Below are 14761 nucleotides of genomic sequence, written 5' to 3'. Positions count from 1 at the left end.
AACATGTTCATTATCATTGTTAAGAGACAATGAATCAAGATAGTAACTTAATGGCATTTTGTTTGTTTTTACTTGAGTGTGCTTTTTTTTTTCTACTTCAGGCAAGCGCTTTTTTTGCGCCTCTCACCTACGCCTCAATTGAGGTCTTTGCGCTTTGAGTTCGCCTTCGCTTTTGACAACTGTGGGACCACGAGACCATCGACAACCAATGTACATTAGAACGAATACACACTCATAAAAAACATCTGTGTGTGTGGATATTATAAACATCTCAGAAAGTGTTTTCTAGGAGGGTTGAGATCAACTTCTACAGCCAACTTACTTTTTATAAAAGTACAATAGATGAATCAATGAATCGGTACTATCATATACTAAAGGGGGTTCTACCGACATACTGTATAATTATACATCATTTTGTAAAAACATTTACAAAAGGAAACCTCCAAAACTGTCCAAAAAAGTACACAATAATCCTCTAATGTAGTCTTCTTTTCGTGTACAAAATCCTATGACTTACTGGCTCGAGGTGACCTAGTTTTCGGTTTCATGCTGGCTCGTCGAATGACATCCCAAGGCTTCTGAGGTGCAGTAACTCCCTGCTGTGTAGCGAAAAACGACTCATACCCAGGCGAGTCAAAAGCGAAACCCGTATGTCTTGACCGTTCCCTTGGGAGTAGTGCAAAGGCATACCTCCTTTCCTCTTCAGGGGTCAGCTGGTTCCCAACCTCCAGTAATCCTGCACCAATGGGCTCTGGCTCGTGTCTGTGGATTTCCTGAACAATTTGGTAATCATATGGGTAGAACCATCTCTGAGCCCTGAAATCATATAACCATCATAATGAGCATCCAAAGCTATAAATATGCATGCGATAGATCATATCAATCATTTGGCAGCATTATGACAAAAAAAAACAATGCGGAGGGTCATATGAAATAAAAGCTCACCCCTGGTATAAAAAGTCACACAGAAGTGCAACAATGGGAACAAGAACGGCTATCACATAGAAGTACGGGGTGCTCATTAGTAAGTATATGGTGAAATAAGTCCCCTGTGGTTAAACATGAAAAAACACCAACAATTAGGAATATTAAAAAAAAAAAACTTATACTACTTGCATTCAGCATTTCAGCAAAACAAATCCACATTTGACTTATAACTAGTCATTTCTCAACTAAAACTAGTCCCAACTTAGTTTTAAAGTTTTGACCCTGGTCAATCATCTATTCTCTGCTAGCACAGCTGGCATATAAATAAAAGGTTCCAAGAAAAGAGTTGCAATTTTCATGAGAAGAAATATAGGAAGATTACAAGTTAATGTTGACATGACCTGTTTACCAAATACCGATTAATGACTTCAAAAATAAATGTCCAGGGCCTTTTATTCATCTTTATTAGAGAGTATGTTTTGATAATTAACAAATATTTACTCAAACTACTTGATATCAAAAGCTAGAAAATGTTCGTAAGGATAACACATTACACAGACTTTTTACCCCTGATACTACGCATACACAACTGTTTTAAAGTTCACTATTATTAGGGTTGACGTTCTTGGAACATGTACCTTTTTCCTCATTACACAGAGAACCGTCAACTAAAAGAAAAGAGCAATAATTATCATTAACAAAAACAAGAGAGTAAATGAAGATGTGTACCTTATCTACAAAAACAAGAGAGTAAATGAAGATGAACAAGAACCATGCTAGAATGCTGCCTCCAATACTTATACTGTGCCACCTTGTAACTGTGTTGCACATCATAAGAAGACGCAAATTGACAGTTATCACAAGACATGTGAATGCCGCCGTGCTAATATCCCACAGCCCTAATACCTTTCCATCTGAGTTTAAACCAGTCGTACTGGAAGCGATCGCAAAGTTATATACAATAACCGATTGATAAACTGAAAAGCAAGCTAAAGTACCCACAACTTTCCAATTAAAGAAGGCATCGTCTATTCCCTCTTTATATAACTGTGGATACTTCTTTGAAAGTGATGCACTCACGTCCTGCCAAATATTTAATTAGCATCAGAACCTTCGTAATTGAGTGCACTACAAATAGGTGCACAAATAGCACACAGTAGTAACCATATAAATTACCTTGTCAAGCAGTCCAACAATGATAACAGGCAGGGCAGTGAAAATAACATTATACAGAGATTGGAACCAATCATCATAAAACCGTTGACCAGAGTAGCCAGTTTGGAAAGTGTACCAAAATTGAGTCAAAGTGAACGTAAGGTTCTTGTAAAAGAAGTATGAAACAACCTGCAGCAAAAAAAAACAAGTGCATGAAGTGAACGGAGAAAAAACAGAGTAAAATTTCAGGATTGAAAAATAAAGATGAACCTTGCATAGTCTCATATATGACCATCGTCCATGCACAAGGAGTAGATCTGTTAGAAATCGGAACTGAGCAATAGCAAAATCGCTGGCCATCACCGCCTGCATCCCTTCCAGACCACTTATTCCAACTCCAACATGAGCTGCTTGAATCATGCCGACATCATTAGCACCATCACCAATACTTAGAGTTATCTTATTCGCACCTTTTCTCACCAGTCTTGTAACCTGTACTCAGCAACAAATACTATTTAACTGCAATAAAAGCTTGATTGCAAAATGAAGCAGAACATTTGGCCAACATTATACAAGTTATGTATGGCGTGACTAAATTATGCCTAATATTTAAATGCAATGTGAAGTATCCATCTTAAAAAAAGTCTTTTACTTTTTGGTACAGAACAATCCGAATATTTCCATAGAAGCCTTACCTGTGCTTTCTGTAAAGGAGAAACACGGCAGCAGACCACTGAATTGCAACTTAAGCTCAAACTAAGCAATGTAGACCGCAAACTTGGGTCTAAAGCATACATCAAACACTTCCCATCTATCAGAAGGGACAACTTCTGTCCAGTTGAGCCATGAATGATACTTTGTGCTTCTTGATGGCACTTGTGAAGCTCATTTTTCACCGTTTCTCTTAAAAACTGGGCAATTTCCACTTGGTCACCCTGGATAATGATTTTTAAATAAGATTGTATCCTAGTGAAAAAAAATTATCCAATTGATAAATGAAAATAATTCTGAAAAAGAGTTGCTTACTCTGCTTTCAACCTCTCTGATCGCATCAGTTTCTGAACTGATAACAAACTGTTTCATGTCATTGTTAATTAACTTGCAAGCTGGAACAATTAAGAACAAAAGTCAATAAGACTAGCTACGAGATGGCATACACATATGATGACACAATTAAAACTTAAAAACAGCCAAACCATAAGCGATATTTATTGCAGTTTCCAATTTGTCCCCTGTAAGCACCCAAATCTTGATTCCAGCTCTAGCAAGTGTTTCTATGCAGGACGGTACCCCTTCTTGAAGCTTGTCTTCTATAGCGGTGCATCCGATCAAAGTCAATTCCTTCTCTATGAGTTCTGCCACCTGTTTCCAGTTTCAAGGTGTTTCTTAATTATAGTATAGATATAAACAACTATATCCAAATTTGGTCTAAATCATGTAAACTTCCTAAACATTTCAAGAATACACCTATTTTAAATGTGAAGAGCAATGGACTAGTAATCATTTAGCAACGGTGATTACCTCGTCCATTTTTCTTTCACGGTCACGTAAAGAAGATTTTGACTGAATATATTTCTCGTTCCAACTTTCATACATGTCTGGACTTAGATCCCTGTAGGCCAAACAAAGAGTTCTCAATCCAGCTTCTCCATATTGCTCCAACTGCTCCCTGCTAGTTTTCTTTAAATCATCATTTCCGCTGGCCAATCTCTCATAAATTACAGTATCAGCTCCCTGTAAATAACAGATACTGAATTGGAGTGAGTAATAAATTAATAGGTACAATTCCAGGTAATACAGAAGATCGCTGGAGTAATCACCTTGCAATATAGTACAAGCCTTCCATCTGGGTAACGACATACAACAGACTGACGTTTCCTTGTACTATAAAAAAGGCAAACATAAATTTTTTCAGAAAGGAACTTAGATGTTCAAGTTTTGAGAAAGAACCTTACCTATTAAACTCAAGAACATTCAAAATTTCATATTTCACATCTTGAACTTTCCCCATTTTTTCAACATGTGATTCACGCACATAGATCGTAGTAGGTGTACGCCTGAAGAAATTGATTTCTATACATCAGTACAATGACAGATAACAAAATAAAATACCTCTGTCACATACACACCTTGCAAAGTTTTCGCTCTATCATGTTGGCAGTAATGTCAAGTGTTATGAGCATGTATGATCACACATATATACCTGTAGAAGAAGAAGCCAAAGTTCTTTGCTGCTGTAACTAATGCAGCCTCATCTGGAGATGCAGCTTGATATCGAAGTTTTTCTGGGGACTCTTCACCTTCGGGGAGTACGGTATGGCATATAGCAAGGCATCTGAAAAATTCCTAAATAAAGAAACAATAACTTCCGATAAATGACCACATAAGAAGTTTACCAGGCTTGTAAAATCATGAGATCGATCCATCTCAGTGTTGAAATCCATAATGTAACATCTGGATTTTATTTAAAAACATTCACTACAAAATTCAACTACCCCGGCAATGAAAGTGCTGCCTTTCAGCCAAAACTGGAGGTTTGGTTCTAGATGAGAAACATTTCTAGTTCTAGTTCTAGAAATTAGTCATTCTATGAAAAATTGAAAAGTAAGGGCATCTCCAATGGGAAAAAGCTTTTTATTTTGCCAACTAATCAATCCATTAGCTAAAACATATTAAAAAGCTATTCACTCCAATGCAGATCTTTTTCTAAAGCCTTTTTTGGGTTTTGATTGAGAAAAAGCTTTTCTTCAAAAGGTTGAGCATTGTCAACCTTTTGATCAAAAAAGTCTCTGTACCCAATGGTATCAAGCTGTTGAAAGACTTCATTGGAGGTGCTATAATGATGATTTAAAACGAACATAAGACAACTTCAGCACCAAACTAGAGTTTTGTTGAGAATTCTAATCATATGCTGCTGCCACTAGAAGATTTCATGAAATATATTATAACCAAGGAATCTTATCATACCCAGATCCAGTGTTGTCATGGAAATGATAAAAACAGACCCATACCAGCTAAACATTATAAACTTTGATGTACAAACTAGCATGATACCCACGCAATGCGGCGGTGGTCCTCGCGACGGAGGGTGGTGTCGGCAGCGGGTGGTGATGGCGGCGATATTGGTGGTGGTGACGGTGTCGAGTGGTATATATATGTTGATGTAAATGTAACTGATGTGAAGGTGGTGTGAAAATATATTAGACGATAAGGGACTCATGGCGTAAATTAACTCATTAAGGGTAGAATGGTCATTTCGCAACTCTTTTCAACAAAGGTGTACAACTTTTATATAGTAGTATAGAAGTATAGATTGTAATTAACAGGAGCAGCATAAATCCATCTTTATGTTAATAATTGATGAAACAAATTTCATATTACACTTGGCTACATAAGTAAATTACCTTGCACATATCCGGATTAGGTTCATTCCTCCAAGCACCAAGCATAAGCCTGGGATCATCAAAATTAAAACCCTTTTCACGTGCTGTACGAGACGGTTTCTGCAACTGTAAAGTTTGCAAATTGCATTATCATATTTAGCAGATCAAAATACATCTTCCAAGTTATGACAGATGATTATACCTCCCTAACATTAACACCATTCCTCCTTGCAGCTCCCATTTCTATTTCAGTCACACCAGTTCCATACATTTCTCCACCAATTGAACATTTAAAGAACTCCATCAAATTTCTGGTCAGAGTTCCAGTTTTATCAGAGAAAATATACTCCACCTGTCACAAAAAAACAGCAAGTGTTTCAGTGCTATCAATAGGTTGTGGGTTCAAGTCTCACTCAAGACATTGTGGGTGTCTGTGAGCAAGTCTTCATCTTTCTAAACAATACTGTTTCAGTGCTAAATCTCACTAAATACATTATCTAATGCAGAGAAAATAAATCTGAGAAATTGATTACCTGGCCAAGTTCCTCGTTCAGATTTGATGTGCGTGCTAATGCAGGGGTATTGGTCTCACTATGATACATGCGTAAGTCATTGTTTATAAACTTAGTTGACTGGATGAATTTGATCATCTGAAAATCAGAAACAATAAAACTAACAAAATAAGTAACTCATAAGCACTTATATCCTGCAAAACTTAGCTTAAATAGTTCATGAACCTACCTCAATAGAAACATAAAGAGATATTGGAATGATCGGTGAATACAGAGTGATGAGGGTAAAGATACTAAGAACAAAAACCTGTTACAAAAATACACAAAGGTCGACAATGGTAAAGACAGAAATAGAAGAACAAAATCAGATACAATTCCTCTCACATAAGCAAGCAAAATATACCACAAATCTGTTGCTAGGATTGAACTGTTGAGAGTCCCCATTAATCCAGAGCTCCAAGTAGTGATATTTGTTATTTACGAATACAGCACTGCAAAGTCATGAAAAAAAATAATTACAGCATGATGAAAGCTTGCAAAGAAGCGACAGAAATGAAACATGAATAACATGCTACCTAGTCACCTACCTGCCAATGGCCCCAATCAAACACAAGGAGAGAAGAACACCAAAAAGCGTGGCTATTACTTTGTCAAGTTTCCGCTCTAGCGTACTTCGTTTTGAAGGAACATTCATGGCATTCATCATTACCTGTCATGTATCATTTATCAAAAAAAAAATGCCAAGAATCATTGATGCATTTTGAAGAGCATAAAGAGGACCTCAAGCAATGGAATACAAAATATAAAATATAAAAAGCTAATAGCTGGATCAGGTGCAGAAGAAATATAGAAGATTTCTACATGCTATATATCGTTTATTGGCAGTAGTAAAAAACTCATATAACAAACCATAGACATGCTAGACGATTCTACGCAGTAGGGCTACATTGAGCCCCTGATAGTACAATGTAATGCCACTTTCCCAATATACAACTGAAGGTATGGAAGGGTAATAACAGAAATTGAAATAGTAAAAGATTTAAAAACCTTAGTCTCATGTCCAGTAAATATTACAGTCCCAACAATGTACTCTGTGTTACGTAAACTGCAGCCCTGAAATAGATTAGAGCAATATTAGATCTGTAGAAGACATAATTACTAATCATACAAAACATGTAGCCAAGGAAAATGCACAGGAAAAAAGGCAGTACTTTATTGTTCAAAAGATAATTTAGGTCCTTCACCCTTGAGGATGAATAAACACCACCAATGTGACCTAGTGGTTAACATCCTGTTTCATCGGAAGAGGTCCCAGGTTCAAATCCTCCCTAGGTAAAAATCTTGGGGGTGGCCGGGAAAATGGTCAGAAACGGTCACAGGGATATCCCGGTTGGGGCGCATACGCCTCAGAGGCTGAGTCCAAGACTCGCCATCCCTGGGTAACCTGAGCAGGAAAAGCCTCATAGGTTTACCTATTTACCCTCGAGGATAAATGAATATAGATTACCTTAAGTTGTGACTCATAAAGACATAAAATATGGTAACAAATAATAAGAGTCAAATGAAAATCAGTCAACTCAATAATTTATCATTGTATGAAGTAATTATGTACTGTGTACAGTTCACAAAGAGGTGGAAGTTTGTGATGCAAGAGAACCAGATGAACTTTTAAAAGCAATTGAGAAAATAAAAAATGAATGGAAACCAATAACTTTGGTGCATAAATGGGAAACAGATCATTTAGTAAACAAGAATGAAACCATATATCTTACTCGCAACAAAATTTGATTTGGACCAAGGGGTAAAGTTTGCTTTTGGAGTATCAAATTTCCGGTAAATGTATAGAGGGAATTGTTCGGTTGTTCACATTGTATTTCACCTGCAACCAGTAGAAATGTTAGCATCACTATAAATAAATGACAATAATTGTAAGCATTTGCACTTAAGGTGAAGTTATAAGATGCTGTTGATATCTTTAGGATAGTCCTATATATATATATATATACACTTTGATATAACTCTGATATCATTAACATGTTAAGGTTCCGGATACTATTTACATTAGGGATTAGTTTCTTGGAATGTAACTATCTTTGACCGAATGTCTATAGTAGGAAAAAACTAAAGTTATGTGTATTGTATGTAAGCAACTTGAAAAAATGTTTATTGTATGTAAAAAAACATACGTGGCAACCATATACAGGTGCCACTTGTCAGATTTTAATTGGTTGAAACGAAATTCTTACATACAATAAACATTATTTCAAAGTTGTTTACATACAATATACACAACTTTAGTTATTTCCTACTATAGACATTCGTTCAAAGTTTCTTACATTAGTGGAAACTAATCCCTTTACATTATGCATAATGCATCCATGGTCTAAAGAGACAAACATAGCAACATAGAGAATAGTCAAAAACCCTGGTGCCTCTAGAGACACAGCAATAATTAATAAATCGACAATACAATAATCCTTGTATTAAAATCATCCACCTCTGGGCTTAAAATGGCTCGAAGGAGTCTCATCATATGCCCATGAGCTTTGTGACTATATATATGGTCGTCCCTTACATGACCACATATCAAGCGGATAAAAAAAAGAGAAAGTGCATCCCCAATCAACATGTAGAAATCAAATGACTAAATACAGAAATAGAGAGACTCTAACCAATTAAGTATAGTAAACAACTTAACCACCAAACTGGATATGCACATGCAAGAATGCCAGAAGAAAATACAGAAGGTTGCCCCCGGCAAAGAAATTATTCAAATCATCCGAAGTTAAATCAATAGTCAACATCAAATTGTGTTTTTCAAATAACTAACCACATGCTGCATAATCTAAGCATGAATCCTTAACCCTATAATTAGATGAAATCAATTCTTATCAACGAGGGCAAAAACCAGGAACACGAATGATATCAGTGATGGATTAAAGCATAATAAATACTTTTTGATAACAAAAATAATTATACCTTTAAACTCTGAGGCTTTCTCAGGAGCGACGTAATCCCATGTCTTCTCCAAAGCTTTCCTAATTTTAAGGTTTGTTTCACCATCCAGATTTGCAGTCTGATAGATAAACAACAGGGCTATCAAAATATAGCAAAACTAATAAACTTAACGTATTAATCACCTGTAAGAGCATAAGCAGCATCGTGTTGCAATGTATAAGTAAAAATAAAAAACTTCGGTAACAGAGAAGATAGGCAAGTGCAATCATAACCAAGGACCAATCTATATTTTAAAGCAAGTCAACCTTTCTGTGAATTACTTGAAATGAACTAAATAAATCAACTATGCCATTCTTCGGTATGAATCTGAATTCCATAAGATTCTCAATGGCTCATGCAACCACACACTTACTGTTTTCTTCTTCACACATAAAATATAAAGGATCCTAATCATTTATCTTATTTCTAGAAGATGGACATTTTTGCCACATGCCGCATAACTTATACCAATTTATTAGACCATCTAACTTTCTAGTTCCAACACGAATGTGGTCGCACTCTATCTTAAACATGAAACGGTGTATTTGAAAAGAGATGCATCACAAAGCTAAATCTGATTATAACCCAATGTGACTACTCAGCATTGAGTTCATTAAGATATACGAGAGAAATTACCCGCGCGTTGCGGCGGTAAGATGGTGGGGGTGATAGGTCATAAAGTGTGATAAGTCATGCGAGGTGATAAGTCATAAAAGTGTGATAGCCAAATGCCTTAGCCGTACGGGATCTACCCTAGGATTTAAAAATTCGTTAAAAGTATATCGAATGACATCTCTAATGAAAGAGCATTAAATTTTAAGAACACCCGTATAATTATTATAATTTATCGATGTACGGTTTTTGTCTTTTTGAGATAAAAGATTTTAAATGAATTAGAGAAATAAAATGATTTATGAAGGAGAGAGAAAAGTAAGTGGTTGAGATTTGAGGAGAGATAAAAAAGGTGGTTGAGATGTATATAGATGTATTGTACATTATGCATTAGTAGGTTTACATTGTTGAAAAGTTGAAAAAATTTGGAGGGAACAAATGCTTTATAATGTAGTAGAGATACGGCTATACGCATATGTAGTTTCAAAGTTCCTTATGACAAAAACTCAGGCAAGTTAAAAACTTAGGTATTAAACATGAAACCAATAGAGACCTCGGTATAGCAAACACCATCAGGGTTTGTACTTGCAAGGAGTAGCAAATCAGCTGGAAAAAACCCGTCCTGCCGCACCTGCAGAAAGATAAACATCCAGATTTGCATCATGTTTTAATATTGGGTATTACCAGTATTTAAAAATAAGCAAAATAGGTTATGTTGTTCAATATATCTTCTTCAAGCTTTTGATCTCAATGAGTCAATGATATATGTTAGAGCGTCAATTTCACCATGGTTTTCAGTCTCCAACAAAAATATGATCTCTCTCTTCTTTGAGTATATAGAAATCTGCAGATATTGACTATTTAAATATTCACATGCTGGCCCAAAACATATCCTATTTGTCATTCTCTTACTGGAACTAAACTAGTGTTTACTTGGTTTTCGAATTCAGACTCACTTTGCTCCCCATCCTTTTTATAAATCAAACAAAAAGTATACACAGCTTTCGAGGGATAATTATAAACTTCACCTCAAGTGTCAACTAGTCATAACACTAATCCAAAAAGGAAGCATGAAATGTAGCATACTTACTCTAACAACATCCCCAACCTGCAGCTTCTTCCAAGGAATGGTTTCCCACCTTTGTTCTTGCAGCACCTCAATAGAAGAATTGTTTATTGTCATATCATTTTGGAGACGCTTCTGTTAAGATAAGAGTTTGGTTGTAAGATCATGATGATAAAAGTCATATAGTACATTACATTGCACTAAAAAAGTAAACTCCATGTACATGTGCTAAAGACTGTTGAATATACTTAAGTTAGCTTGCTTAAATCATTATAAATTGATGCAATTAGATATAACCAGTCTATAATTTAGTAATTGCTCACCCAGTCCTCAAAAGCTTCCTTGACAAGAGAGACAAAAAGCACAAGACTTAGCGGGATCACATTTGTAATTGGACTAACAGGACTGCAAAAATAATAAAAAATAATAACTATTACAGTAAACGCTTACATAATTAGAATCAGATTAAAAAAAACTTGAGCACATCAAACGTTTATCAAAAAGAGAATGGAAGTCCAGGATGTATAATTGACGGTGCAATACAACACACAAAGAAGTGTTTGTGGTAAGTTTCAACAATTATTCACACATGTCATAAGCACAGCTTAGATCATCCATGTACTCATGCAGGACAAATAACGAAAGACAATGACATAACAAGCTAAGGACTCTAAACAATTTTACAAGCTAGTAGTTGTATATGATAGATGTAAAGTCCCGCCTTTGTCTAAAAGAAATGCAACAGTATCATTAATGGGATGTCCAAATTGATTCCAGCATTTCCCATTTTGACAAATTACCCATCAGTCCATAGTCGACCACTGCCAACTATGTAATTTGTGTTATCTAATGATAAGGTAGATGTTTAACTTAGAGTCAAACAAACCTATAAAAACACATGGATTTTTAATGAGCTACTCCAAATACACAGAATAAGGCATATAGTTAGTGGATAGCACCAACAAGGGAATAAATATGCTTATCATCAGGGTTCTTTTTCATAACACCATACCTGACAGGTGTAAATGATAAACAAGAGATCGTAAGAAAGTATAGGTTAGCCACCCTCCTAAACTGTCAATAATAAACAAGAGGCTGAGTCAGTAACATACAAGTTTCAAATAATCAATTAACTTCAACCGAGTTGGTTAAAATTGAAGCCATGAGTAAACCATGTAGCGCTTAATCCCTAACAAATAACAGCATGCGCTCTAAGTTAACCACGTTATATATACAAAAACTTCTATAAAACCTATACCAAATTAGTGAAATCAACGCCTTCTTTTTCATAATATAGGCTGAAGATGAACAACCCCACCTGCAAAAAAAAACCCATTCACCCTTCCTGTACCTAACACTTCTAGTGCAATCAACTATATTTTGTCAATTTATCTTTGGTGGGATGGGCATTCCCACATTTTACATATTCCCTATAAACTCTTAACTTATTTGTGAATCACGAGCATTCACCAAGTTCCCTAAGATTATCAGGTTATACAAGTGTATAGATGTTTGAAATGACATACCTGCTCATAGAGCCCCTTTGGTAAAAAGGTAGCAACATTGTACTTTGTTGTTGATACACCATTTCCCTGAAATAATTGGTTTATTGACATCAAATTTTAGCTAGCTATTCTCTTCATGCACAAAAAAGGGGTTTAGGATGCAAAAAGGAAAGAAAAAGAAGTTATGGTTATGATATATAGATCACCACAAGTAGAATTCTATCTATCCTATGTAAAAATTGCCGTATTATTCTTTTTACATTCTAACATCTATAATCATTTGATAAACTGCATCAAGAGTCAAGTAATTACATGGACCTGAAAGTGGGTCACACACATATTCAAGAGCTGAGACAAAAGAGCTAGTAGATGTAAGAACGTAGGACGGTAATGTTACAAATAGGTTATACGAAAAAATTGATACGTGTTGAAAATTAATGCTATATGTGGTTTCAGTGACACCTAACCTTTTTTTTTCTGAAAAGAAGGCCACTCAACTGATAAGAAACGACATTAACAAGGAATTTTGAAGACTTGTAGTTATCATTTCGTGTGAATTATACAACAAACAAAAAGAAGGATGTAAATATTGCTCGGAAACTGGAAATCAAAAAAGTCACTTTGTATATATCATTCTTTGTATAAGGAAGACATGAATGGTCGAATGTACAACCACTGTTTACCGTCAATAACTTAATGAGGTAGGTTTTATACCTACAATTGGGTATGATGTCAAAGTTGTGGCTTTACATGAGGGCGGGCCTTCAGAGAAAAACTTAAGGAATATACTAAAAAAAGGAGGAAAAAAAATTAGGATGTTAGACAATAATGCATTTTCCTGTTGCACCTCCTTATGCTGTTCATGTCTAACTTAGTGTGTTTATGCACATGACAATGAAAGAGAATTAGTGTGAGTAGTTATCAACTTTAATGTGGTTGTAATTAGTCAATGTGTCTTGATTGTCACTATTGTGATTAAAATTAATATTGAGTGAAGTATTAGGTCCCGAGATAATTAAGTGAATGCCACAGACTAATAAAATAGTGTGGAGTGATAGATCATAGTGTCAATTGAATACTAGTGTAAAAGGGGATTTTTAATGATATTGTTATGTATTTGTGGGCAGTCGGATTTGTAAAACGCACGGCACAAAGCATGGCAGGAGATTGAACATTGGGTGTAGGTAATACAGTTGTGTGTGTATCTCAGTCAGGCAACATAAAAAAATTCACAGTGAGATCAGTGGCAGAGACACATGGAAACCAAGGTTGGCCATGGCCCACCCAGAACATCTATAAAGCTCTGTATTTCCTAAATCTTGGGTAATTTAATTATACATTTGTTAGTATCTTATAAACTGTTCGATCCCCTAGTAGTGTCTTGTAAACTATTCGGGGCATAGATTCCTGCCTACCGCACAGAACGAGATGAAAATAAAGAAAATTAGTAGCTGGTAGATCTCACCAAACAGTAGCAGTCAACCTAAAATTTAAAAAATTATCAAAAAAAAAAGTTATGAATCTAAGAATGATGAAGATTTGGAATCTAAGAGTCGCATTGAACTGGTACTAACAAGGGCAAAATACTACTCTAGCCTTATTCTTCTTCTAGTATATATGTATTTCAATCAATCAATCAAATATATATATATATATATAGAGAGAGAGAGAGAGAGAGATAGAAGAGATGGTGGGAGGGGGGTTTGGCTTGCCTTGAATTTGGCGAGGTGATTGGCTTCACGATCGTTGCAGAAAACGGTGCGATGACCAGGCGCTTGTGGTTGAACACGACCAAGTCGTATGGTGTTTGACGAGATGCTCCTATCAACAACCAGCGGCGAAGACGACGACTCTCTCCCTCCCCCCGTCGTCATTCACTTTAACTATCTTTCTGCTGCTGCTTCTTCTTTTCTTTTTTTTTCACTTAACTCTCTTTCTTTCTTTCAATTGCAAGATATATATAAGCGTGTGTGTATGTGTATATATACAGATCAATCTCAAAACTAAATGAGTAATAACAACGACACTCACATATAATAATAATAATGATAATTAATAAAAAATAATAATAATAATACAAGGGCACTTTGAATTTGTCAAAAGAAAGAAAGGATGGAAGAAGTTATTGATGGATTTGAAACCCCACCCCAAAATTTCTTTCAAATTAGATCGATGGTCGTCCGTCCGGGTAAAACACCCCCCACTTTAACTCAGTAGCCCCTTCCCACGCGTCTTGCTCTTTTCCTTTTCTTTTTTTTTTTTTTTTTTTTTTTTTTGCAAAAGAGTGCCGTATTTACTTTTACCTTAAGGTAAAAAGAACATTTCTTTCTATAATTTTTTTTGTAATCCTATTCTAAGTAACCGCTATCTTTTAAATCATTCCATGAAACCGGTAATAAGTAATTTCCATTTTTCTAATACAGCAACTAGGGTATGTTTGTTATATAGGAATAAAGCCCGGAATGGAAAGCCCAATTGCATTCGGTTAGCAAAAGTTTGTTTGTTTAGTGCATGAGAAAAGAATAGACCATTGCTCGTGTAAATTAATCCTCTCAACTTTCATTTTTTCCATTCATCCCACTACGCCCATTTTTGTTCCGTGCG

General features: G+C 35.6%; 1 protein-coding gene across 2 annotated transcripts; it reads right to left on the bottom strand.

The window, feature by feature from the left end:
- Positions 1 to 308: 308 nt before the first annotated feature.
- LOC122600353 (phospholipid-transporting ATPase 3-like) lies at positions 309 to 14315 on the bottom strand. Of its 2 annotated transcripts, XM_043773070.1 has the most exons (27): positions 13870 to 14313; positions 12179 to 12244; positions 11665 to 11726; positions 10976 to 11057; positions 10677 to 10787; positions 10140 to 10217; positions 8957 to 9053; positions 7750 to 7856; positions 7025 to 7090; positions 6565 to 6686; positions 6381 to 6468; positions 6207 to 6284; positions 5999 to 6115; positions 5668 to 5817; positions 5487 to 5591; positions 4286 to 4428; positions 4038 to 4139; positions 3903 to 3966; positions 3604 to 3816; positions 3279 to 3444; positions 3109 to 3188; positions 2778 to 3017; positions 2353 to 2574; positions 2104 to 2271; positions 1657 to 2010; positions 946 to 1049; positions 309 to 816 (listed from the first exon to the last, which is right to left on the bottom strand). In XM_043773070.1, the coding sequence occupies exons 1-27, from the start codon at positions 14029 to 14031 to the stop codon at positions 507 to 509; spliced, it is 3657 nt and encodes a 1218-aa protein (XP_043629005.1). In that variant the 5' UTR covers positions 14032 to 14313; the 3' UTR covers positions 309 to 506. The 2 variants fall into 2 exon arrangements, with proteins under 2 accessions (XP_043629005.1, XP_043628997.1); XM_043773062.1 differs by having other exon boundaries at positions 2104 to 2574; positions 13870 to 14315.
- Positions 14316 to 14761: the final 446 nt, after the last annotated feature.

This window comes from Erigeron canadensis, chromosome 1, assembly GCF_010389155.1.
Source record: "Erigeron canadensis isolate Cc75 chromosome 1, C_canadensis_v1, whole genome shotgun sequence".
Lineage (NCBI taxonomy): Eukaryota > Viridiplantae > Streptophyta > Magnoliopsida > Asterales > Asteraceae > Erigeron > Erigeron canadensis.
This window is presented reverse-complemented; position numbering and strand designations above follow the sequence as displayed.